This window comes from Abramis brama, assembly GCF_963993115.1.
Source record: "Abramis brama genome assembly, chromosome: 14".
NCBI classification, from domain to species: domain Eukaryota; kingdom Metazoa; phylum Chordata; class Actinopteri; order Cypriniformes; family Leuciscidae; genus Abramis; species Abramis brama.
In genome coordinates this window covers 2,317,619-2,340,879 of record NC_139976.1, presented here as the reverse complement: position 1 = coordinate 2,340,879, position 23,261 = coordinate 2,317,619, and the positions used below count along the sequence as shown (strand labels likewise).

Here is a 23,261-nt window from a genome sequence, read left to right as displayed (position 1 = left end):
ATTTCATTATCTTTATTCATTCGTTTTTCATATTGCTGCTTTTTGGACTTATTGGAATTGTATGTCGTTTTGAGGACTTTTATTTTGTATATGTTGTGATTCACTTCCGTTTGTGTTCATGGTTTCCGCTGTCTTCATGTTAATGTTACAATATTATTCTGCATTTTCCCTTGATCTTGACTGATTCAGCTGTCATTTCCAGCACATTTCTGGCTGTCAGGATGATCCCGACCGAGGACGCGTCCGCTCGGAAGCGAGTGATCGAGGACAAACTCAAACAGGTCCGTTAAAACAGGAAGAATGAAGAATAACATGAGAATCCCGTGATCAGGGAGCGGACGTTATTAATGTCATTTGCGTTAAACTAGAATGAAAACATGCACGATTGGCATAAAAATAACGTCACAAAGCATTTTAGAAGCTTAATGATAGAATAAATGATGGCATTTTGTTGGGGTGTATTCACCTGAGAGATCAGTGTATTTTACAGTAGTGTTACCTATGCCTAGATCTTGACCTGTGTGTTTTACTTATAATCTCAGGAACAAGAAACTCTCTCTTTTATTCGTGAAAGCCTGGAGAAGAGTGATCAGCTCACTAAAGGAATGGTGAGAGATGATCAGTTCATATATTGGTGAAAGTGTGTGTGTGTGTGTGTGTGTACATGTTTGTTTATCCCGGTGGGGACTTAAACCTGAATGCACACACACTCATAGGGACTAAATTGTGGAAACAAGCTTATAAATCATACAGAATGAGTTTTTTTTGAAAAAGAAAAAATGTAGAAAGTTTTGTGTGATGGGAAGGTTAAGGGGTTGTGTGTGTGTGTGTGTGTGTGTGTGTGTGTGTGTGTGTGTGATGGGTAGGTTTAGGGGTCAGGTTAGTATAAGGGAGATAATATACAGTTTGTACAATATAAAAACCATTACGTCTATGGAGAGTCCTCACAAAGATAGTGAACCAGACTGTAAGAGAGAGAGAGAGAGAGTGAGTGTCTGTGTGTGTGTGTGTCATGCCATCCTGTTTTTTAAGATATAAGATGATCAAACTGAATTAAGGAGACTTGCTGTACACATTGTAGTCAATTTTAATGACTGAAACCATGAATGTGTTTTGGTTGTTCGAGGTGTCCATCCTGTCGTCGTTCGAGAGCCGTCTGATGCAGCTGGAGAACTCCATAATCCCGGTTCACAAGCAGACGGAGAATCTGCAGCGACTGCAGGAGAACGTGGACAAAACTCTCTCCTGCATGGATCACGTCATCAGCTACTATCATGTGGCCAAAGACACCGACAAGATCATCCGGGAAGGGTGAGTGTGACTGAGACGCTTGCGTGGTGCTAGAAAATACATTGGTTCGACTTTTATATATTGATATATGGATATAGAATATATATACTGTATTATATAATACAACTTAATTTCACATATATATACACAGTAGTCAACATTTGTAATATATTACAAATATTTGTTATATATATATTAGTACTGGGTAACAATTAATTGCATCCAAAATAAAAGTTTGTTTTTATGTAATATGTGTGTGCACTGTCTATAATTATTTTATTAATACACACATTTGCATGCATATACTGTGTATATATATATATATATATATATATATATATATAATTTATATTATATATAAATATTTTATATAAATAACACAATTTTTCTTAAATATATACACACAGATTATGTAAACACAAACTTTTATTTTGAATGCGATTAATCGTTGCCCGGCACAAATATAATATGTATGTCATAGCTTGTTCATATATATATGAGGACTGTGTGTATATATATATATATATATATATATATAAAATATGTACTAATTTCGGTCATCGCTACTCTTGCAGCCCCGCTGGTCGTCTGGACGAGTATCTGGCCTGCATTGCAAAGATCCAGAAAGCCGTGGAGTATTTCCAGGACAACAATCCCGACAGTCCTGAGCTCAACACAGTGGTACGTCCCTCATCCTCTCACAATCCTCTCGCTCTCCTTCAGTTTGAATAAAGCGCTCACCGAGGCGGTGTGGTGTTGCAGAAAGCTCGTTTCGAGAAGGGAAAGGAGCTTCTGGAGGCGGAGTTTCGCAGCCTGTTGACCCGCTACAGTAAACCAGTGCCGCCCGTCCTCATCCTGGACGCCATCGGAGGAGACGAGGACATGGAGGTGCAGGAGGACGTCATGCTGGAGCATCTCCCCGAAGCCGTTCTGCAGGACATCATCTGCATCTCTGCCTGGCTGGTGGAGTACGGGCGCAACCAAGGTGAACACACACGCCAACGCTCTCATCTCAGGCCCGGGAGCTTTCCCTATCCCATCGGGGGTTTTCCTCGGTTTAAAAAAAATCCACCAATATTTGTAAGCTCATGTTGTGTGTGTTTGTTTATCCGCAGACTTCATGAACGTGTATTTCCAGGTCCGATCCAGTCAGCTGGATCGGTCCATCAAGGGTTTGAAGGAGCATTTCCGCAAGAACAGCGCCAGCTCTGCCATCCACTCGCCCGCCGTACAGACCAAACGCAAGGAGACGCCCACCAAGAAGGCTCCGAAAAGACCAGGTCAGTGACCTTTAACCCTTGACTTCATCAGATCGGGTCTCTTTGGGTTCCTGGTGGATCAATCAGGTGTATCTGTCTTCCATGACATCACTTCCTGTCGAGAGTTCTCCTCTTTTCCTATTCCTAGTGTGTGTTCTCACTAACCGTCTCCTCTCCTCTGCTCATTTCTCACTCATGTCTGATGATGTCAGTCTACATCCCAGGTAAAGTTGCAGCTGTATTGTGTGACGTGTCCATCGCTTGCTTCTGTTTGCACAGTCAGAGCTTTACATTATCCACACACACACACACACACACACGAAACAAAAGGCCTGTTCACATGCGACGCAGCCGTTTTTCACTAGTAAAATTTGCTGCCCAAATACATCCACAATTTTACACACAGAACGTGACACACACGTTTAGTTTGATGAAGAAAATGGCGAACCAAAAAAAATTTGTTTACTACCTTTCAAAAGTTTGGGGTCAGTAAGATTATTTAAATGTTTTGAAAATACTGTACATAATTGAATTTTTATATTTTTTATTTAAATTATGAAATAGAATATTTTCTGCTCACCAGGGCTACATTTATTTGATCAAAAATGCAGTAAAAATGTTAAAATATTATTACAATTTAAAATAATTGTTTTCTATGTGAATATATAGTAAAATATAATTTATTCCTGTGATCAAAGCTGATTTTCAGCATCATTACTCCAGTCTTCAGTGTCACATGATCCTTCAGAAATCAGTATAATATGATGATTTGCTGCTCAAGAAACATTTATGATTATTATCAATATTGAAAACAGTGAAGAACATAATTTATCTGAAATAGAAATCTTTCGTAATATTTTCAGTCTTTATGGTTATTATTGATCCATTTAATGCATCCTTGTCGAATAAAAGTATTGATTTATTTAAAAATAATTCTTACTGACCCCAAACTTTTTCGACGGTGGTGCAAGTAGGGAGATTTATTTTATTTAAATTTGTTTCTAATCTGGTTTGATGGAGTCAAATGCAGTGTAATAGCTTGTTATGGCGAATATTTGCACTCAATTGGCCTCATTCATTAAATACAAGCAGAACATCTTTATGCAGCCATTTTTGTCTTTGTTGCTTTCAGCTCAGTATGTAAATTGTTTAATAAATTGTCATGCAAATCAAATGGAAATGTATTTAAGAATGGTTTTATGAACCATTTAGACAGAAATCATTCTATTCATGTTTCTTAAAGGTGCAGTAAGCGATTTCTGAGAAACGCTGTAGTTCACCAAAACAAACACGCCTCTACACAAAAGGACACACCCCTATATTGATGGCCCCGCCCCATGCAAAACAGGAACCTCCTCTAATAAGTGGACACGCCCCTTACTGCTGATTGGCTACAAGTGTTTTTTGATGCTCAGTCCGATCCTCTTTCAACTGCGTTTCTCAGAAATCGGTTACCGCACCTTTAAATGAGGTCCAATGTGAAAAGGTCTTTATACACACACACACACACAGTAGCGATAGATTGATATATCAGCCAGGCTGATTAATTGCCATATTATTGTTATCAGTCAGGTTAACTAGTATTGCGCTAGTGTTTTTAGCGGCATAGCAGGCGTTTTCCTTCCTGTCTGTTGAAACTGTGTTGTTCAGAGTGGTGTTACTGTATTTTCTCTGTGTGGAGGGCACATTGTGTTGGCTAACAGCACTGTATTGCATATGAAGCGTCTCATCAGTGAGAAAGTTTGTTCTGTGTTTTCCACTAACACACACTGCATGCGCACGTCTCCGCCACACGGTGGCGCTAACACAATGTCTTTGTCATGCTTGACACTTAACACACACATCTACTGCACATTAACTGCTTATTAAAGGGGTTAATCACATTTTCCTTAATATTTAGTTCTTTGTATTATTTGTATGATTTACATATTCTAACACAAAATAGTTGATGCAAACTAATCTGCAACAATGACTGATTCATGTTTGGCCTTTATACTTTACATATCAACACTCATATTTAGTGTTTAACCAGTCATAATAGAGCTCATTTACATACACAAGTCTTTAATAACAGCCTGTTTAATTCCAAAGCTTAGAGAGGAGTGGAAGTTCTCCTGAAAAATTAAATAATGACAGGAAACGTTAACATCCTAATGAAAACTATAATGATATAAAATGATGATATGACCCCTTTAAGACTCATGCCTTGTTTTAGCCTCACTCTGACTCTCACATGTATAAGTTATGATGTTAATAGGTTTTAGATTGTTGTGATGTTTGGCAGAGGCTGATGCTTTTGAGCAGCGCTAATATTAATGACTGTATTAACATCACTGTTCATGACACAATGCTGTAGTTTAATAGCTGTGATTGATTAACCGGTTGTATTTCCTCCTCAGTGTGTTTGACGTGTTCTTTCTGTTCTGCTGTAGACATTTGTGATAATATGTGATGTGATGTTTGTGTGCACTGCAAACGTACTGTAGCGTGTGTGTGTGTGTGTGTGTGTGTGTGTGTGTGTGTGTGTTCAAGGTCCAAATTTAACTTTTTGCCACTCCTGCTAATGACGAGTCAATTGAGAAAGCTATAAGTAAGTATTAAATATTTTAACACACCATTGAACTTTGGTAAAATTTTGCATTATTTTTATAAAAAATATACATTTTTCATTACGCTAATATTTTTTCCCCTTATATTAATATAAGTAATTTGTGGTATCAGTATCATTATCGGTATCAAGTCTTTTCATTACATCAGGATTTTTGTCTTATATTTTTGTTTTTGTGGTTTAATGTGAGGACTATTTCGTTACAAAATTATTTTCTTTTTTGTTACAATAAATATTACAATATTACACTTCATCAAAATAATAACAGTCTAATTGTTAATAGGTATAAAAGGGGTGGGGCTACATAAGGGGGAGGGGTGAGCAGTTGCTCATTAGCATTTAAAGAGACATGCACTGAAACGGGTCGCTGTGAACAGAGCGTTTTTGAGGAGGTAAGAAGCGTGTTGTTTTACACAACCATTGAGTATTTTATCCAAAGTATGTTACAAACTTTACCAACTAAAGTGTCATAATCCAGCTTGTGGAAAATGGGCAGACAATGAGTGTTCAGATATTTCCTTCTAGCAGTTTGACCGTGTAATAATGTTGCAGTTCAGTTATCAACAAAACAAACATAAACTGCTGTTTATTTATATATGCAACTCTCATTTGCCGCCTGTCAGAGGTTAAAGTTGGACCGTGTGTATGTGTGTGTGATATATCTGTGGTGTGCTTCAGTCTCGGAGGGGTCTGGATTCCACTCAGTTGTTCTCTGGTGTCGGTGAACAGGGTTTCAGAAGCCCTTCCTCTTCCTCTTCCTCACGGTGTCTTCCTCTGTTCTCCTCCTGAAACACTGCTGCTATCCCCCCTTCTCTGTCTCTTTCTCTCTGTTTCGGTGTTGATGGGAGCAGGCACGATCCGTAAGGCTCAGAATCTGCTCAAACAGTACTCTCAGCATGGCCTGGATGGAAAAAAGGGCTCTAACCTCACTCCTCTGGAAGGTAAAGCACGCTGTCTTTCTGGTTTCCCTTCCGTCTCCACGGTTTCTTTCACTTTTGCTGTGTTTTTGAACTGTTGTTCCTGCGTTTCGGAAAACAACAGTCGGAGAAAACAGAAACTTATGGGTCACAGCGGTAAATCGGCCTTAGGATGGAGAGAGAGAGAGAGAGAGAGAGAGAGACAGAGAGAGAGAGAGAGAGACATAGAGACACACAGAGAGAGAGAGACAGACACACCCAGAGAGAGAGAGAGAGAGAGAGAGACACAGAGAGAGAGAGACAGAGAGAGAGAGAGAGAGACACAGAGAGAGAGAGACATAGAGAGAGAGAGACATAGAGACACACAGAGAGAGAGAGACAGACACACCCAGAGAGAGAGAGAGAGACACACAGAGAGAGAGAGAGAGAGAGAGAGAGACCTTCCTGTATGCCACTGTGTGTCAGTATTTTTTTTAATATATCTAAAAAACAATGTGGATTTAAATAAAGGTGTCATGGTTAAACTTAAATTTACATTAGAGTGAGTTGAAAGCATGGCAGCAGTTACTAAATATTTTGCCACATACATTACCACAATATTTCGCAGAACATGTCAAATATGCTGCAAGAACTTTTGTTGAATTTTTTTCTTTAAAAAAAGTTGATCATGAACTGTCGCCATATCTGATATCATTAGTGTTGCTATTGTTTGCTAAAACTATTACAAATAGTTTATGTTAATTTAAATAAATCTCAAATAGAATAAAATATTAATATTAGACAAAATTTAAATAAATTAAAATTAAAATTAGAAATGTTGCCATGGCAGCTACTGAAAATAAAATAAGCAAAATTCTGAAATTAAGTTTAATTATGAATTATTTAATTATTAATGTATTAGTTTATTGATTAATAAATACTATAATAGTATATTAAAAATACTAAAATAACACTGCATCTCTTCGAAATCTGAATTTTCCAATCTGTAAGTCCAACTAAAGTGTTCTGCTGCACTTTTCCAAGTAGGAAGTTGATTTTTCGAGTGGCGTCAGGAAGAGTGTGCTCAAGGTTTTCTCTCGAACTGGTGCGCCATCACTGTTTCCCATAAGTCTCTGTGCTTTGCTGGGTCCATCGGTGCACTTAGAAACCCCACTAACATCCTAAAACAAGTGGCCTTTGCTTTGTGGGACGGGTTGAGCTTGTTCAACGCTCCCTTTATGGCCTGGGGTGAGTGACCCCGTCATGTGACTATATCCTAACCAATCAGGTTTCGAACATGAGCTGCGTGGGGTTAAGCTCCTGTCTGACGACAAGCATGGGGCGGCCACAGGTGAGTCTGACCTCAAAGATACTCTGATTAAAAATAGTTTTGTGTTCAAAACACGCAGCAGAAAAAAATGACTGTGAAATGATGTGATTTTACTACAGTAGTCTCATGTGAACACTAAATCGTGTGGCTTTGTGTTCAAAATAATGTGTATTTTAACGTTTATCCAGGTGGGTGTTAGTGTTTCTGCAAACCGAGCGCCGAGTCTATATTATTTTCGGTCATGTTCAACAGTACGTCAAAGATTCTGTTGTAACAGCTTCAGTTTTAAAGCTCTGAACCTTTAAACATTTGTTAAAGCAGAGTCATTTAACACTGATATTGGCCATTAACAATTCAAGTCTTATGGTTACACTTTCAACATCAGGTTTCAATGATTCGAATCTCACTGATATGCAATGTTTCAATATATATGATCAATGATATGCATAATTGATATGCATCAAAGAGACTTGTAATTGAGTGATTAGATATGAGGAAACATTAGCGGGATTGTGCTGTTTGACGTTTACTTTTAATCATCGTTTAGCACATGTTGTAAATTTGGTTTCCTGCAGTATCACAACGTGATTTCAGAAACCATATTCAGTGAAAACATTGAAATCTCCCAATTGAAATTATGGAAATTACTCTTTATTTGCAGGTTTTTGGTCTCATATTGATATGTTTTATTTAAATCTCTAGTTGCACCAAACAGAAGTACAAAAATATATATATAAAGTCTGCTATTGTTCAGACTAATCAATAGTGCCGCCCTAAACTTAATTACATTTATGTCTATGCATCTGGCAGACGCTTTTATTCACAGTGACTTGCATTGCTTTTAACAAATACATTTGATCAGTTAATGCATTTCCCTGGGAATCGAACCCATGACCTGATCTACTGTTTGAGCTCCTGCCATTGGTTGAGCCAGTATTTAATATTCCCGTGTTATTATTTTCATTATATCATCATTATTTGAAAATGAGTGTATTTGAGTGTATTTGTAATTGTGTGTGTGTGTGTGTTTGTCTCAGGGAAGGATGACGTGTTGGACATTGAGATTGATTCGTACATCCACTGCATCAGCGCGTTTGTGAAGCTGGCTCAGAGCGAGTACGCTTTACTGACCGAGATCATTCCGGAACATCACCAGAAAAAGACCTTCGACTCACTCATACAGGTCTGCTCAGATCACCGTGTGTGTGTGTTTAAAGGGTTAGTTCACCCAAAAATGAAAACTCTGTCAGTAATTACTCTCCCTCATGTTGTTCCAACCCTGTAAGACTTTCGTTCATCTTCAGAACACAAATGAAGATATTTTTGATTAAATCTGAGAGCTGGATCACTCCTCCATAGGCTTCTCTGTTATTGAAACTTGCCAGCCCAGAAAGTTAGTAAAGACAATGTTTAAAATAGTCCAAGTGACTACAGTGGCTCAACCTTAAGTTTTCTTAAGGCTCATCTTCTCAGTTCTCGCGCATGCGTCTTGTTGCTCTCGTGAACTCACTCAGAGGACCACACGGAAAAAAATTAATAGTTGAATAAAGACGTTATTTTTGGGGGTTTTTTGCACACAAAAAGTGTTCTCGTCGCTTGATAAACTTAAGGTTGAGCCACTCTTTACTAAGACGTCTTGTCTTCAACGAGCCCAAAAGTATTATAGTATTAGTATTAAGTATTAAAGTAAAATATTCTTTTTCCTTTAAATCCTCGCTTATCGGGCTTATGCTACTCTGAACAATGCCTGAACTTCCTATTTTGAGCACTTCTTGCGTTGTTTTTTGCCTCTTCACGATGACTCACTTAATTTAGTCATAATTTGTAAGTCGCTTTGGACAAAAGCATCTGCTAAATGACTAAATGTAAATGTAAATGTAACTTTCTGGGCCGGCAGAATGAAATTACAGAGAAGCCTATGGAGGAGTGAGACAGCTCTCAGATTTAATCAGAAATATCTTAATTTGTGTTCTGAAGATGAATGAAAGTCTTACGGGGTTGGAATGACATGAGGGAGAGTAATATCTGACAGAATTTTCATTATTGGCTGAACTAACCCTTTAACTTGATGCCGCTGCAGGAGGCGCTGGATAATTTGATGTTGGAAGGTGATAACATCGTGTCAGCGGCACGCAGAGCCATTATGAGACACGATTACTCCGCCGTGTTGACCATCTTCCCCATCCTGCGGCACCTCAAGCAGACCAAACCCGACTTTGACGCCACACTACAGGTAAAAAGGAGAAAGAGAGACACTCATATGAAAAGAAGTGGCGTTTTGCACTGGATTTTGTTGGCTGATGATGTCATATCCTGTGTTGTGGTGCAGGGAACGGCTGCCAGCACCAAGAACAAGCTCCCGGCTCTCATCACCTCTATGGAGACCATCGGCGCTAAAGCTCTCGAGGAGTTTGCTGACAGCATTAAGGTACTTGTAATGATCAGAGCTCAGTCACTGAAAGGCTGGCCAGTGTCCGGACAGAATGTTTTAATTTATTGCGGCGATAATTAACGGATAATATTATGTTTACTTGGAGAAAATAAGAGAATAAACCCTGGCCTGGGGTGGCCAGTCTTGCTCCGGGTCACGTGACCACCCCCTGTTTTGATGTATTCATTGTATTATAATGAATATTTCATTTTAAAGCTTTATTATTAGTATTATAAAATGTAATAATTAATTAATTATGTTTTATTAATTATTTTTAAAATATTTATCATTTTATTTCATATAAAAATGACATTATTTTTAAAATGATATATACAGTTATTATTAGATGTAATTAATAATTATGAATATTTATTATTTATTATATTTATTATTTTTTTAAAAATCATGTAATTAAAAGAAATTAAATAATTTTTATATTTATATATATATATATATATATATATATATATATATATATATATATATATATATATATATATTTATTTATTTATTTATTTTATTTTAAGACTTCTATCATAATAGAAGTGATTAATAATTAATTAGAAATTCTATTAGTTATTAAAAAAAAAAAATTTTGTTAAATGTAATTAATAATTAATTCTACATTGTATTAATAATTAAAAAATATTTATCATTTCATTTAAATTATAATGTGTATATATATAACACTAATTATAATTATTTTTAATTTATTATCATTTGTGATAAAAAGTGATTATTATGTTCTGATCATGTGATCTTCTCCAACAGAACGATCCAGATAAAGAGTACAACATGCCGAAAGACGGAACCGTACATGAGCTCACAAGCAATGTAAGATCTCCTCATCGTCCGTTCTGTACAGTAAAACACTGCAAACACAGCGGTGCTGTTATGAAACCAGACAAAGATGCTCTTTCTCTCTCGTTGTTTCTCCTCAGGCCATCCTGTTCCTGCAGCAACTGTTGGACTTCCAGGAAACCGCAGGAGCGATGTTGGCCTCTCAGGGTAAAGCAGAAACACACTGACGTACACATAAGAAAACAGACATATTAGATCCAATAGATATTCCTGGATTATAAATCTGCCATTCTTCAATGAGCTGAAGTTAGTTTGTAGTTAAAGAGCAGATGTGAGCTCTATATTGGACAGCTGACATGTCTGTTTTTATCACATTAATGTTCATAACACACAGTCCTCACCCTCCTGTCTCCTTGTTTGTCATCTTTCCTGTGGTCTGCATTTCCTTTTCCTTTGGTTTTCCTGAAGTCACTCATTCTGAGAACATATTTGGAAACCATTTTCAGCTTCTCTGCCCATGTTTTTCCCTGAACCATCTTTCTCCACCCTGCACTAATAATAATTTAGCCTCTAAATTGCAATTTTATTATATTTATAATATTATTATATATTTTAGCTATCAACTACTATTTATTAGAGTCGGATCTGCCAAGCAGTCTTGCCTTATTAACAAATGGTCAGTGAAAATGGTCAGAAATTAAATATATGTCCTGATATGACCGCTCATGTTCACAGCAATGCATGCCACTCTGTAGCTCCTCCCACTGGATTCTTAGCTCCACCCACTCACCTCTGCTTCTGTCACATGATCTCGCTCTCACCCTGTCTGTAGCTCCTCCCACTGGTTTCTCAGCTCCGCCCACTCACCTCTGCTTCTGTCACATGATCTTGGTCTCTCACCCTGTCTGTAGCTCCTCCCACTGGATTCTTAGCTCCGCCCACTCACCTCTGCTTCTGTCACATGATCTCGCTCTCACCCTGTCTGTAGCTCCTCCCACTTGTTTCTCAGCTCCGCCCACTCACCTCTGCTTCTGTCACATGATCTCGCTCTCTCACCCTGTCTGTAGCTCCTCCCACTGGATTCTCAGCTCCGCCCACTCACCTCTGCTTCTGTCACATGATCTCACGCTCTCACCGTCTGTAGCTCCTCCCACTGGTTTCTCAGCTCTGCCCACTCACCTCTGCTTCTGTCACATGATCTCGCTCTCTCACACTGGCTGTAGCTCCTCACACTGGTTTCTAAGCTCCGCCCACTCACTTCTGCTTCTGTCACATGATCTCTCTCTCACCCTGGCTGGCCATCAGTGGTTAATCTCTTCACTAACAGAACTATTTTAACTTCTTGCCCTTTGCCTCTTTCTCTTGTTCTCTCTCTCTCTCTCTCTCTCTCTCTCTGTTCTGCTTTGCTTCTGCCCTGTAGTTCTCGGGGACACTTACAATATTCCTTTAGACCCCCGAGGTAAGAGCCCGTGCAGATGAGTAGAGCTCGACTCCTCTGACTTACAGTCAACATGAAACCTGAACTCACTCGCTTTACTTTCTCAATACATGTGGTGAATGATCCGCCACTGCGTGATATTCTAAAGCAGTGCTTATAAACATGTTTCACTCAGGTCATGGAAGTATGATGGGTAAAAAAAGTAGTATTTCATGTGAAACTGTAAATAATGTACAGCGGGATTTGATTTTGTCTATTGGGATTTGATTGCATAGAGGGGGGTAAATATTATTGGTTAATGTTATTTTGCCCTCACCATGTGGCGTTAATTAAATCAGCAGAAAATGAGGATTGTTTCAGACAGAGATTTTGATTAAACACTAGAAACATCAGAATCATTCACAATATGACCAGAAACATTTATTATGAATGTAAACGAGGCTGATTTGATTTCATGTTGACTTCAAACCCATAACTGTCTTTCTGAATCGCTTACTGTACTTGCTTTTTTTAGACGTGCAGATGTTTCTGAAAGAGTTACAGGCTTTATTTATGGTGTTTATGTCGGTTTCCGAGAACTTTGGTTTATGGGAAGTTTCCTCTGATGGTATTTGCTCTGAGGATCTTCATATTATCCCCTGCAGCCGGCAGGATATGAAACAATAACTTCTCTAAGTTATTAATTATAGCATTGTACACGAGCTGTGATTTAATCTGTTCAGCTGATCTGAGACCAGTTTCTCTTCTCAGAGAGTTAAATGTAATATATGTTTTATATGTAATGTAGGATTAACTTCAATCTGAGCATGTAGTTTATGAGTTATTAAGATTCAGAGGTCGACAGAATTACTCAGACAGAAGGAAGTGATGATTTTCTGAATGTTCAACAAATGAACGGCTGTTGAAATGTCTCTCTTGTTGTTTCCAGAGAGCAGCTCATCCGCCAGCAGCTACAGTTCAGAGTTCAGCCGGAGACTACTGAGCACGTATATCTGTAAGACTCACACACACTCACACTCACACTCACTCTCACACACATACACAGGCACACACACTCACAAACTTTTTTTTACATTTTCAAACAAACTCATTCTGTATGATTTATGAGCTTGTTTCCTCTTGGGGACCAATTTAGGTCACACACATACTCAGTACACACACGCACACGCACGCACCACACACACATACTCAGTACACACACGCACACGCACGCACCACACACACATACTCAGTACACACACGCACACACACGCACCACACACACATACTCAGTACACACACGCACACGCACGCACCACACACACATACTCAGTACACACACGCACACACACGCACCACACACACATACTCAGTACACACACGCACACGCACGCACCACACACACATACTCAGTACGCACACGCACACACACGCACCACACACACATACTCAGTACACACACGCACACGCACGCACCACACACACATACTCAGTACACACACATACTCAAACACACCACACACTCGCTCACACACACACACGCACACACACTCTCACACACACTCACTCACACACACACACTCACACACATACACACACATTCACTCACACAAATAACTGATGTTTTAAAAGGTCATATCATGCATTTTCAGATAAGCTTTAGAATGTAATACTAGTAAAGGGTTTTTTGTTGATGTTTTAGTTTTCCTTGAACAGTTTCCACAGTCTGATCTCTCCGAGTTGCAGACGTTCAGAATTTTCAGCCTGTTTTCATTCAATGCTCTTCTTTCTTTTTTCTCTCTTTTTTTTGAAGAGGAAATTTTGAGTCCTGAAAGTTACAGGATGTTTTCATAATCATCAAACTCTTTTATATCAAACGATCATGTGAAATTTGGTTCTAAATGATATGAGTTTTCATTCATTGAAATAAATATTAAATAAATATTAGATGATAACCTATAACTTAGAAAACATTAAATGAAAAATAGAAATGTTCCCCTGGACTTACTAAAACTGAAGTAAAAATAAATTAAAGCTAAATAAAAATATTTAAATATTAAATTACTTTAAATTGAGTACAATTTAAATTGAACTTATATTAAATAAATGTTAATTCAATAAAAAATGTAATTTAAAATATTAATAAATCCGATAATACTATATAAAATATAGTAAAATAACACTGTTTGTGTTTGGAATAAATTATATTAGATAAATAGGTGTTTTTGTGTTTCTCTGTAGATAAAGTCCTCGGTAACCTGCAGCTGAATCTGTCAAACAAAGCTAAAGTGTATGAAGATCCGGCGCTGCGAGCCGTCTTCCTTCACAACAACTACAACTACATCCTGAAATCCCTGGAGAAGTGAGTATACAGACAGGTTCAGTTCACTGACCAATCAGACACTGGAACACACTCACTACTAGCCAATCAGGCGACAGTTAAAATGACGTTTTCTTCCTCATTTAAAGGGGTGGTTGATTATGATTTCACTATTCTAGCTTTAGTTAGTGTGTAATGTTGCTGTTTGATCATAAACAACATCTGCAAAGTTACAACGCTCAAAGTTCAAAGCAAAGGGAGATTTTTTGCTTTTAAAGAAATTGCTTTTTAAGGACTACAACAAACGGCTGGTAGAGACTACACCACATTCCTCCCGGTTAGTGACATCACAAACCCTAAAATTTACATAAACTCCGCCCCCGTGAAAGCATTTATAGATTATCATGACAGAATATGCTAATCAATGACTAAGATAACTACACATAAGCTACATAAATTCATCAACTAACCATTCAGAAATGTCCTGTTGCTTCTACATGTTGTCACTTCTTCTTGAGTCTCTCCATCATTGTCTGACTCCGGTTTGAACATAAAAGGCTAAAAGTTTTTGAAATTTTCTGTGCGTGTCTGTGTGAGGTAATCGAAGCTGCTAACACACACACACACACACACACAAGCTCTTGAAGCTCCGCCCTCTGTGCCGGGAGCAGCAGCTCATTTGCATTTAAAGGGACAGACACAAAAACGGTGTGTTTTTGCTCACCCTCAAAAACTGACAATTTTAATATGTTATATAAAAATATCTGTGGGGTATTTGAGCTAAAACTTCACACACACACTCTGGGGTCATCAGAGACTTATTTTTCATCTTGTGAAAAGGGCATTATACCAGCCCTTTAATATTTAGTGGTTCCTACAATAAGTCACATTACTGAATGTTATGTGAATGGTGTTCTCCGCTGCGCAGGTCTGAGTTGATTCAGCTGGTCGCTGTGACGCATAAGAAGGTGGAGAGTTCATACAGAGAACTGATCGAGCAGGAGATCCAGAATTATCAGCGCAGGTAAAACATCACAGTCCACATGCCAGAAACTGTCCTGTCACGATTCAATGAATGACCTTCTGACCTTCACTCACCTACAGCTGGCTGAAGGTCACAGAGCATCTGACCGAGCGAAACATGCCAGCGTTCCAGCCTGGAACCAAAGTGAGAAGATCACACACACACACACACACCAATAACGATTCTATTCTGATTTTTCTCCATGTTCATCTTTCTTCAGTGTGTAATGTTGCTGTTTGAGCATGAGAAAGGTTTCAGGAGTTCTTCTCTATATCAGAGTCAGTGTTTCTGAACTCCTGAAACGCCTCCATTGTAGTCTTGAGTTTCTTCCGGGAACACGTCACAATATTCCTCATTATAATAATTCATACGCAGAATAAAGGGGCGGGGCCTGGTTGAGTTAGTTAGTAGTGTGTTAAACTGGTGGTTATGGTAAGGGGCGGGACATTTCCCAAGCACACATGAAGCGCTCGACCAATCACAACACACTGCTCCAGCCGACCAATCAGAGCACAGTGTGCTTTCAGAAGGAGGGGCTTCATAGAGACAGGAAGTAAACAGAGCGTTACTGACAGACTGGGAAGAGAGGAGCCGCAACAATGGAGAATATGAGGAGAATAATCAACATTCAAGCTGGAAAAGCTGTTCTAGTAGAGCCTGAAAACAACATCAAGACTTTGTAAAAGGGCGTAATATGGCCTCTGTAATGCTTTATTATATGCAGTTTGGAACTTCTGCACAGTTTATGTTTTGAGCTTCTGTTAAAAGTGTTTTTATTTGGTTCGTCATTGAATGATCTCAGTTTAACCTTCACTGATGTTTTTGCATGAGCAGCTGAAAGACAAGGAGCGACAGATCATCAAGGACAAGTTCAAGGTGAGAGAGATTCATGCATCTTCCTCAGTCCTACTGTATCATATCTGATGCATTCATTTCTAAGGCCTCTGAATGATCAAACCTTTGCTGATAAACCTGTCGCACACAATCTACTCACAGTCCTTCTGTCTCTGATTAATAATTTAGACTGTTTTATCAAGTACAGGTCTGTTAGTGTGATTGAACGTCCATCAGCTCGTGCTTCACGTGTCTTTCTGCTGTCAAATCTGCACTGATTTTAATAAAGTAAACATGAGAATAGCATTGATATTATTAGTAATATTTCAAGATGAACACTTACTGGACTGAAGCAGCTTTACTGGATTATCCAAACATCATTTTATAGAAAAATCATGAGTATCAGATATAATCATCAGGCTTTTGAGGAAGGTTTATTAGTTCATCTCTCAGTCATTGTATTGCATTGAATCATGTTTTAAAACTACAGAGCTTTGATCATAAAACTGAGCATTCAAATATCATCTTACTAAGACATATTATTGGCATATATTGATGTTTATATGCATTTTATGTAAGTATCTGTTGTTCTGCTATAAAGATCTCACTGATTGACATTACAAGCATCAGAAGTTCATCTTATGTTTTGTCCATATTAATATCAGCATCTGCACCAAATTGCATATTTTTGCTCCGTTTGAGTCTCTGAATAAAACTGAAGTGTTTTTCCTCCATATTCAGACTATATGAGCCATAAAAGCCTGATGCATCAAATATGATACTCATCAAAAACACATTTGCAGTCTTTTATATTTTGCCTAAAGTAAATAAAACTATGATTATTTGATATGTCAGTGTTTCCAGGGATGAAGGGTCTGTCTTGTGCTGTGTGTGTTTGCAGGGTTTTAACGAGGGTCTGGAGGAGCTGTGTAAGATCCAGAAGGGCTGGGCGGTTCCTGATAAAGAACAGCGTGACGCCATCAGACAGGCTCAGAAGAGAGTGGTTTCAGACGCTTATAAAGCCTTCCTTCAGCGGTGTGTGTGTGTGATGCATCAGCTCATATCTCATGTGTCATATACAGATGTATTCGGCACGTGTTTGTTCATATGCTAATCTTTGTTTTTACAGATGTGCAAACATTTCATTCACCAAAAATCCAGAGAAATATCACCGGTACGCGCCGGAGCAGGTGGAAGAAATGATTGACAAGCTCTTTGACACTTCGGCCTAGGCCACGCCCACTCCGTCACCATAGCAACGGAGTCTCTGGTTTCCACTGGAGACGAACATGCACTTTCCCCTCTGCTTCATCACACACTACTCAACTGCAACGTCACTGTTCGTTTGTGCTTGTTTTGTTTTTTTGTATAAATGTATTTATGTAAATGTTTTTTGGGGATTTAACTGCAATAAATAAATAGAATTCACTCCTGAAACCTCTGCTGTAAAAATTGTTTACTTTTACATGTACATTTTAATTATATATATAATTACTTTACAAGTCTTGCTTATGATTATTAATTTCATTATTATATATTTTATCTTTTCCCTTAAATAATTAAAATATATATTTGTACTTTCTAAATATATATATATATATATATATATATATATATATATATATATATATATATATATTTGTTTTAGTTTATTTTCATTATTTTTTTACTTTTAAATAATATTTATATATATATATATATATATATAGAATTAGTTTTAAAATCTTGTTTATTATTTTTTTAATAAAAACATTATTACCTTTTAATAATTAAAATATATATTTTTAATGACTTTTTTTAAATATTGTTTATTATATATTTTTATTCTTTTCTTTTTAATACATTTTATATGTATATAAAGTGTGTGTGTGTGTGTATGTATATATATATATATAGTTTATTATTAGATTATTATTATTATTATATAAATATTTTTACTTGTTAATAATTTATTTTAATCTTTCATTATTATATATTTAAATTTTTTACTTTAATAATTGAAATACATATTATTACACAGTCGCAGTCCAAATGTCTGCATCGGTTTTGGTCTCCGTTTATAACACTGGAGTTTGTTGTTTTCGTGCAGAACGACTCCAGCTCTTATCGTGTTTATTAACAGATGTTCAGGTCTCTTTAAGTTCACACAGCTGTGGAGAGCAATGTTCCATAACTGCGATCAAAACACAATATTTTTGTCATGCAAAAATCTTCAAATGCGTTGTGTAGTTTGACCTACATCTTGTTAGTTTAGAGTCTGTCAGGGATGATGAACATCCGCTCAGTCAGTCGAGGTGTGGAGCTCTGTATTTAACAATCACCTTTTCAAAAGCTTTAATCACTGAGCTAAAATCAGCTCAGAGTCTGAACACAACAGTACGAGCTGAATCAGTGTGTCAGACAAACACTGAATCATAACTGTACATTCCCCAAAACAATGAGCTATCGACCAACACCCACAGGAATTACTCACTGAATATTCTTCATCCCAGAGGAGAGGAGAGGAACGCACCAGGGAATGCATGCCGAATGAGGCACGGAGAGTGTGTGTGTGTGTGTGTGTGCACAGATGTTTCTGGATGTGGAAGCGTGAAACTGATTTCACTGTTTGCCCACTTGTTTCTCAGCGGATCAGTGTCAGTGTCGGGGTTTTGGAGAAGATGCCCGGAACGGCTCAGTGATCCCGCTTTCTGCTCCGATTACTGGGAAAAACACCCACGATTGTCTTGTATTGTCATTTTGTGTCAGAGTTTAACTGGAACAGTTTATTCAATAACATTTCTATCGAGTAGTATCATTGATACGTCAGGCTTATGAGAATAAACAGTTCAATTTTATTCAGAGGCCCAAAAATATGCAATTTGTTGCATATGCTGATATATGGCCAAAAAGTAAGATGAAAACAATGAGATCTTTATAACTTAAAATGCATATAAATATCAATATCTACCAATATTACGTCTTAATAAGATGATATTTGAATGCTCAGTTTTATGATCAAAGCTCTTTTAAAACATGATTCAATGCAATTCAATAATGATTGAGAGATGAACTAATAAACCTTCCTCAAGAGTCTGATGATCATATTTTATACTCATGATTTCTCTATAAAATGATGTTTGGATAATCCAGTAAAGCTTCAGTCCAGTACGTGGTCATCTTGAATTTATGAAGTTATTCTTATGTTTACTGTATTAAAATCAGTGCAGATCTGACATGTGAAGCACAAGCTGATGGTGAATGTTTGTGCAATTACACAAAAAGACTTAAAAGCAGTCTAAACTATCAGTCAGAGACAGGCATGAAGTAGATTGTGTGTGATCAGGTTTATCAGTAAAGTTTTGATCATTTTAGAGGCCTTAGAAATGTTGTGTATTAATAATACTGTAGATTTACAGACCAGTTCAGACAGAGTTTGAGAAAGGAAAGAAAGAACTGAAGTCAGTTTGAATCATCTTTGATCTGGTTTCAGTGTGTGTTTGACAAACTCCCACACACTCTTCTGTTCCTGCAGCCAATCAGAGCGAACGCTCCTCTATAGGGAGTGTGTAAATCCATCAGAGGAACACACACAAACACTCGTCCTGCTGATCTGATAACCGGTGAGTTGAGTTATTCTGCTGATACACGAGTTCATGCATGACTGAGACATTAAACTGCTTTAGAAATAATCCAGATGCACAATATTCATATAGTGACGGGATGATCTGTGCTCTACTAACTCTGTGAATGCTGCTAGAAGATATGAGGACAATAATATAACATAGTGTGCTTTATAAAATTGTTTTTAACAAGTTTTCTAATTATTGTATTATTACATGCTGTTTTTAATGAACCTTGAGAAGCAACACAGAACATTTATACTGAAATGTATACTTGTCAGTCTGCTGGATTTATTTTGTTTAATATTTCATTTTATTATTTGCATAGTTGCATAGTTTCAGATCATTTACTCTGGGATGGATTTTTTATTGTTACTTTTATTTTTCAATTAATTCTACTGTTTATTTTATTATTTTTGACATGTTGTATTATGCTAGTTTCAGATCATTTGCTCTGGGAAGATTTTTATTTTGTTTTTATTTATTTTATTTTATTTTATTTGCATATGTTGATAGTTTTAGATCATTTGCTCTGGGAAGATTTTTATTTTGTTTTTATTTATTTATTTTATTTTATTTGGATATGTTCCATTATGTTGATAGTTTCAGATCATTTGCTCTGGGAAGATTTGTATTTTATTTTATTTTTATAAATTGGATTATGTTGGATGGGAGGACTTTTATTTTATTATTTTATTTTATTTTATTTTGATAAATTGGATTATGTTGAATGGGAGGACCTTTTTTTTATTGTTTTATTTAATTGAATTTTATTTTGATATGTTGTATTATGTTGATAGTTTTAGATCACTTGCTCTGGGAAGATTTTTATTTTATTTTATTTTATTTTATTTTGATAAGTTGTATTATGTTGAATGGAAACATTTTAATGAGACATGTTTGAGTTTATATCTGAGATCTCTAACTTTGGATTGCAGACGTTTGGCATCTCGAGACCTTGTTGAGATTACTGGGGTCTTTTTCTGAGAACCAGCCAATCTCTCATCGCTGTCTACGAGATTTATTACACACACACACACACACACATCTCATCTGTGCGGATCTCTGAGCTTTAATCTCCTTCTCCGCTCCAGGCCTGCTCTGTCTGACCTGGGCTGTTATAGGAAATTAATTTTATAATGATTTTTTCCAGGAAATTTCTCCGTTGTGAATTTAAAAAAAAAAAAAAACTTTCCTTGACTGCTTAATGACATGATCTGTGTTTCAGCGTCTGAAGGCCGAAGGAGAAATGTCTGTGTTCTGCAGTCTGAGTTTAACTCTAGCTTTAGCAGCGCTCACAGTTTGTGTAAGTGTGCTTCATAACTACACACTTCACTCACACACATTTAGAGACTGCTTTTAATTGTGTAGTTTCTAGACTGAACTCCTCGTTTCTTTGCTTTGGCCTCCAGAGAGCCCAGCGCAGACTCTTTCCCAGCGCTTCACAGGACAAACCAGGTGCAGATGCTTTATCTTTTATTTTTCATGTTCACATTAATATTGCATAGAAGTCCCGCAGTTTGATCTCACGCTTGCTGTGCGTGTGTGTGTGTGTGTTCTTGCAGGTGTTTTGTGTCTGAATGGTGGGACGTCTCTCTCCTCTCTGTCGGGACGTCACTTGCTCTGTCTCTGTCCTGACGGCTTCAGCGGCTCCAGCTGTGAAACAGGTGTGTGTGTGTGTGTGTGTGTGTGTTTATTATTAGGTCTTTGCATATGTAAATGTTCATCCTCTCTGTTAAAGTGATAGTTCACCCAAAAAATTTAATAAGCCCATGATTTACTCACCCTGAAGCCATCTATGTGTATATGACATTCTTCTTTCAGACGAATACAATCAGAGTTATATTAAAAAATGTCCTGGCTCTTCCAAACTTTATAATGGCAGTGAATGGCTGTTTCTGTTTTGAAGTCCATCAAAGTGCATCTATCCATCATAAAAGTGCATCTATCCATCATAAAAGTGCATCTATCCATCATAAAAGTGCGTCTATCCATCATAAAAGTGCATCTATCCATCATAAAAGTGCATCTATTCATCATAAAAGTGCATCTATCCATCATAAAAGTGCATCCATCCATCATAAAAGTGCGTCTATCCATCATAAAAGTGCATCTATTCATCATAAAAGTGCGTCTATCCATCATAAAAGTGCATCTATCCATCATAAAAGTGCATCTATCCATCATAAAAGTGCATCTATCCATCATAAAAGTACATCTATTCATCATAAAAGTGCATCTGTCCATCATAAAAGTGCGTCTATCCATCATAAAAGTGCATCTATCCATCATAAAAGTGCATCTATCCATCATAAAAGTGCATCTATCCGCATCTATCCATCATAAAAGTGCATCTATCCATCATAAAGTGCATATCCATGATAAAAGTGCACCTATCCATCATAAAAGTGCATCTATCCATCATAAAAGTGCATCTGTCCATCATAACTCTGATTGTATTCATCTGAAAGAAGAATGTCATATACAGGATGGCTTGAGGGTGAGTAAATCATGGGCTAATTGTTGTTATTTTTTGGGTGAACTATCCCTTTAAGTTCTTCAGCTAATGATGTTTTCTGGTAGACGAGTCCATGTCCTGCTCTGACGGGATCGGTCTCCACTACAGAGGTCCCGTGTCCAAATCAAAGAGTGGGAGGGAATGTGTGGAACTGGGTGGACACAAACACTGCAGGTGAGTTGAGCTCAAACAGATCCGCTTCTGAGTGACCTGATAACTATAATCATCAACATGCCTTAGTCCTGAAGACTGGAATATTAATAGAACAAGAAATTCACCCCAAAATTAAATATATTAAATATAATTAAATTAAAAAAAAAATTAAAGACAATAGTTGTTTTAAATACCTTTTAATTTAATAATTATAATAATAATATAATAATAATGGTTAATTTAATAATTATTTTAAGTTTATTTAATTTGTTAAAGTTTTGAATATAGAAAGTTAAGCCTTTTTGCATTTTGACATTATATAATTTTTATATTTGACACTGTTTGTTTTACATTAAACACAATGAAACACATTTGCCCCATTATTAATCATTTATATTTTACTGTTTTAAAATAAACCAATTTTTATACAATGAAAATTTTATTAAAATTGAATTGAATTGAATTGAATTGAATTGAATTTTTATTTTATTTTATTTTATTTTATTTTATTTTATTTTATTTTTTAAGTTTTGCATAAAGAAAATTAAGCTTTTTGGACAATTTATTTATTTTTTTGCATTTTGACATTATTAAACACAATCAAACACACAAACTCATTAACATTTATTTATATGTTACTGTTTTAAAGTAAATCAATACTGTCATACAATTAATAATATAGTAATTGATAAAGATTTTTGTATTGTGATATTATTTTCATTATAATTACACACATTTGCCACATTAACACTTATTTATATTTTACTGTATTGGAGTA

The 23,261-nt window shown here is 36.7% G+C and overlaps 2 protein-coding genes across 12 annotated transcripts in view; both read left to right on the top strand.

Moving 5' to 3' along the window:
* Positions 1-97: 97 nt before the first annotated feature.
* On the top strand, positions 98-17,647 carry exoc7 (exocyst complex component 7). 11 transcript variants are annotated; one of them, XM_084135259.1, is made up of 22 exons: positions 98-281; positions 543-608; positions 1,127-1,311; positions 1,866-1,971; positions 2,053-2,275; positions 2,406-2,570; positions 2,762-2,773; positions 6,009-6,098; positions 7,342-7,404; positions 8,421-8,566; positions 9,464-9,616; positions 9,713-9,811; positions 10,586-10,648; positions 10,756-10,822; positions 12,036-12,074; positions 12,982-13,047; positions 14,274-14,394; positions 15,281-15,376; positions 15,457-15,520; positions 16,211-16,252; positions 17,112-17,245; positions 17,340-17,638. In XM_084135259.1, exons 1-22 carry the CDS (start codon positions 222-224, stop codon positions 17,440-17,442), a joined length of 2,163 nt encoding a protein of 720 aa, XP_083991385.1. In that variant the 5' UTR covers positions 98-221; the 3' UTR covers positions 17,443-17,638. The 11 variants fall into 11 exon arrangements, with proteins under 11 accessions (XP_083991385.1, XP_083991375.1, XP_083991377.1 ...); XM_084135249.1 differs by lacking the exon at positions 7,342-7,404 and having other exon boundaries at positions 17,340-17,647; XM_084135251.1 differs by lacking the exon at positions 12,036-12,074 and having other exon boundaries at positions 17,340-17,647.
* Positions 17,648-19,786: 2,139 nt separating this feature from the next.
* Positions 19,787-23,261, top strand: part of plaub (plasminogen activator, urokinase b) — a 10,566-nt gene continuing 7,091 nt past the window's right edge. The window contains exons 1-5 of the mRNA XM_084135862.1: positions 19,787-19,812; positions 21,041-21,118; positions 21,225-21,270; positions 21,378-21,479; positions 22,396-22,504. Coding sequence (XP_083991988.1) covers positions 21,062-21,118; positions 21,225-21,270; positions 21,378-21,479; positions 22,396-22,504 — 314 coding nt within the window. The 5' untranslated portion in view covers positions 19,787-19,812; positions 21,041-21,061. The remainder of the gene's footprint in view (positions 19,813-21,040; positions 21,119-21,224; positions 21,271-21,377; positions 21,480-22,395; positions 22,505-23,261) is intronic.